At 38.6% G+C, this 3,081-nt stretch overlaps 1 protein-coding gene across 1 annotated transcript; it reads right to left on the reverse strand.

Moving 5' to 3' along the window:
- Positions 1-816: 816 nt before the first annotated feature.
- LOC135955819 (cytochrome b-c1 complex subunit 2, mitochondrial) lies at positions 817-2,912 on the reverse strand. The gene is made up of 4 exons (XM_065506180.1): positions 2,737-2,912; positions 2,417-2,556; positions 2,045-2,348; positions 817-1,983 (listed from the first exon to the last, which is right to left on the reverse strand). The coding sequence occupies exons 1-4, from the start codon at positions 2,779-2,781 to the stop codon at positions 1,138-1,140; spliced, it is 1,335 nt and encodes a 444-aa protein (XP_065362252.1). The 5' UTR covers positions 2,782-2,912; the 3' UTR covers positions 817-1,137.
- Positions 2,913-3,081: the final 169 nt, after the last annotated feature.

Consider the following 3,081-nt stretch of genomic DNA (forward strand, 5'->3'; position numbering starts at 1 on the left):
CGAGTGTGATATTTGTCCCTCTTTCGAAACCACAACCATTTTAACATTTTGTTTTGTTTGTTTTCTATTTCCATATTACTGGAACCAGCTGATTTGTGGCATACTGTACAGATTATTACAGGTATGCATCAAATGACAGTTGTCAAAAAATGTTCAAGGATTGTGATTTGCAGAGCTAGAGAAAAAATAATATTTTCAATAGGCAACGAGTGTGAAATATATTTATCCCTCTTTTTAAACCACCACCATTTTGAACTTTATTCTTTTATTTTTATACCCTTCGCCATAAGTGGCATTTGCGACCCCACAAAGTATATATATCCGTCTGTCCGCGGGAGTTTTTTCCCATTGAATTTGAATAGAAAAAATGAGAAAAGGGGAAAAACTCCCGGGCAATTTTTATTCATCTGATTCATATGTGTAATCTGTGGCATACAGTTTTGAAAAGCTTATTTTTCTACTAAATATTTTCAAATGTCTTTTCTGCCAAACAAATATTTTCATTCGTCCATATCTCACTCATTTATGAAACGATTTATATAATTTTCAATATCGATTATCTCAAAAATTATCTAGTTTAGCCTTAAAATCATGGATGATTCATATACAGCGAACTACTTCGTCAGTTGAAACATTTGGATGAACTACATCTTCATGTAATTTTTTTGCAAATTGTATGTATAATTTCCGCTCCCACTTCTAATCTATTATTAAAACATTTGCAACATTCTTTAAACTGCACAAAAAAATCGATATTCCCCCTAAAATGAATTTACACTGACCTTTGACCTTTTAAAAACTTAAATTACCAAATAACCAGTTCACACAAGTATGAATTTTTATTTAATTTATTAAGAAACTCTTGAAGAACTTCTTTTTTTCTTTTTATTTTTTTATAATTTAACAGTACATCGATCGTTTTAATACAACTTTTACTAGATTATTTCTGGAGCGCAGGGGGATTCAACAATGGCTTGCAAGAATTATTAAAAACCTCTATCGATTTTGTATTTTTTGTTCATTACATTGTTAGGTTTAGCCTTCAATTTGGTATTTTTTGTTTTGTTTGTTGTACAATATGAATTACAATTATAATATTAAATTAGATTAGATGAAAGTTTAAAACAACACAGCAGTTTAAGCCAAATCTGAAGAATAGGGGACATGGGCCAAATTGCCAACAGCGCCCACAGACAATTTTGAGGAACCGGCCTTCTTGGCAGCTTGTTGGACATCTTGCAACGATACACCATCGATGGCAGACACTAAAGCATCAGCGCTTTGGACTTGTTGGGTGAGAACAGCTTGCAAGCCCATTTCACCGATAAGAGAACTGTCGGTAGAATAAGCTTCCAAAACGGCAGCCTTAAGCAGAGCCTTGCCACGGTTGACATCGTCGGAGGAGACGGAGCCAGACTTGAGGGCACGGGCAACAGCTTCAACGGCCTTGCCGGCGTGTTGAGCATCGGTGGATAGAACAAAACCGAAAAGACCGGCATCGGAGTAGCTGGCGTTAATGGCGGCGAATGAAACATTGGCATCACCAACGGCCGAGCTGACAGCCTTGCCGAAGGGACCATTGATGGCACCACGTTTGGTGACGGCGCAAGCACCGACAGCATGCTGGAGAACAGCAAAGGCCAAAGCTTCCTTGGGGTTGCTGACGGCACCACCCGAACCAGCAACAGCAACATGGGCCATGTTACTGGGGGTATCCTTGCGGGCATCACCACCATAGTAGTTGGCAGAGTCGCTACCAGATTTGCCACCACTGGCCAATTCCAAGCTTTGGGCAAAGCCAACCAAGGCGGTCTGATCTACACCCACACCTACTACAGCACAACGGTTGGCAGTGCAGTTGTTGGCAACATAGTGCAACAAAGTTTCAGGAGACAATTTGCCAATTTGGAATTTGGGAATGTACACTGAGTTGCCCAAACCAGTGCGGAAGGCAGCTTTGTGCATTAATTCAACGGCGCGCACCTAAAATTAAATTTATTTCAACTTTTTAATTCAATTCTGTACAAAAATGAACTCATCATACCTGTGGGGGTACACTGGCAACTTGGGTCTTGATCAAGGGTATATTGTCGTTCAATTCCCAGGGTTTGAAAGCGGGATGAATGACATCTTGCAAGTAGCGCAAACCAGTTTCCAAATGGTTGGCAGTAGTTTCAACGGTGTAGGCTACAACTTCACGATCTGTGGTCACGGTCAAGGCACCACCCTTTTGTTGAATGTTGCGGGTAACAGCGAAACCCGAGGTATTCTTGTTGGTCAAACCAGCAGCTACGCGTAACATGTGAGCGGCACCTTGGGTATCGTAGGTTTCATTACGGGAACCAGCACTAAATAAATTCAATTATATTTATTATAATTTTATACAAAAATGTATTGATAAAATAAGAAAACCCACCGGAATACTACGGAAACACGAGATACTGGCAATTGAGCTTCAGCCGAGGCTACAACAACTTTGTTGTCAAGTTGTTTAGATTCCACATTGGCAGCTTGTCCTACTGGTCTGGGACAGGCAGAGGCAGAATAACCGCGTTTCTATTTCCACACACACAAATAAAAGTTATTTATTATTAAAACATTTCTAACAATCTTGGAAAAAATTTCGGTTGTTGGTTACGTTTCTCTAACATTTACGTAACCATGCTTCGAATGTCTCACTCAAATTTACTTTTTCACATTTAATCAATTATTTTCAACAAATATTACGATACTTACAGCAATAACACGCAACAAGGGAACTTTGCTAGCGTTGCAAGCCATTTTTACTGGATATTTATTTTAATTTATATTAAAAATTAAGGGCTAAAAGATTGTTACTCGGAAAATTCCCCCACTGAAGAAAAAACTAAATTTTTTTCCTTCTCTCGGCTCGTTTCAGGCAAAGTACTGACAACTTGCAAATGCTAAAAATGACAATTAGACATTGATTGTCAAATTAGCTTAGTCACAAACCACCTGATACAGACTAACAGAAGAGTGGCAACACTAAACAGGTGAAGTGTCAAAACTGACACTACTTATTGTTTTTGTTTTGTGTAGTCATTCTGTAAAAAAATACAT

The sequence above is a fragment of the Calliphora vicina genome, chromosome 3 (assembly GCF_958450345.1).
Source record: "Calliphora vicina chromosome 3, idCalVici1.1, whole genome shotgun sequence".
NCBI lineage: Eukaryota > Metazoa > Arthropoda > Insecta > Diptera > Calliphoridae > Calliphora > Calliphora vicina.

Bases quoted from the DNA above. Each gene is read 5' to 3' on its own strand.
- LOC135955819 (XM_065506180.1), bottom strand. From the start codon at position 2,781: ATGGCTTGCAACGCTAGCAAAGTTCCCTTGTTGCGTGTTATTGCT. The intron at 2,557-2,736 runs GTAAGTATCGTA...GTGTGGAAATAG, and splicing joins CCTTGTTGCGTGTTATTGCT to AAACGCGGTTATTCTGCCTC. The intron at 1,984-2,044 runs GTATGATGAGTT...ATTTAATTTTAG, and splicing joins TTGCCAGTGTACCCCCACAG to GTGCGCGCCGTTGAATTAAT.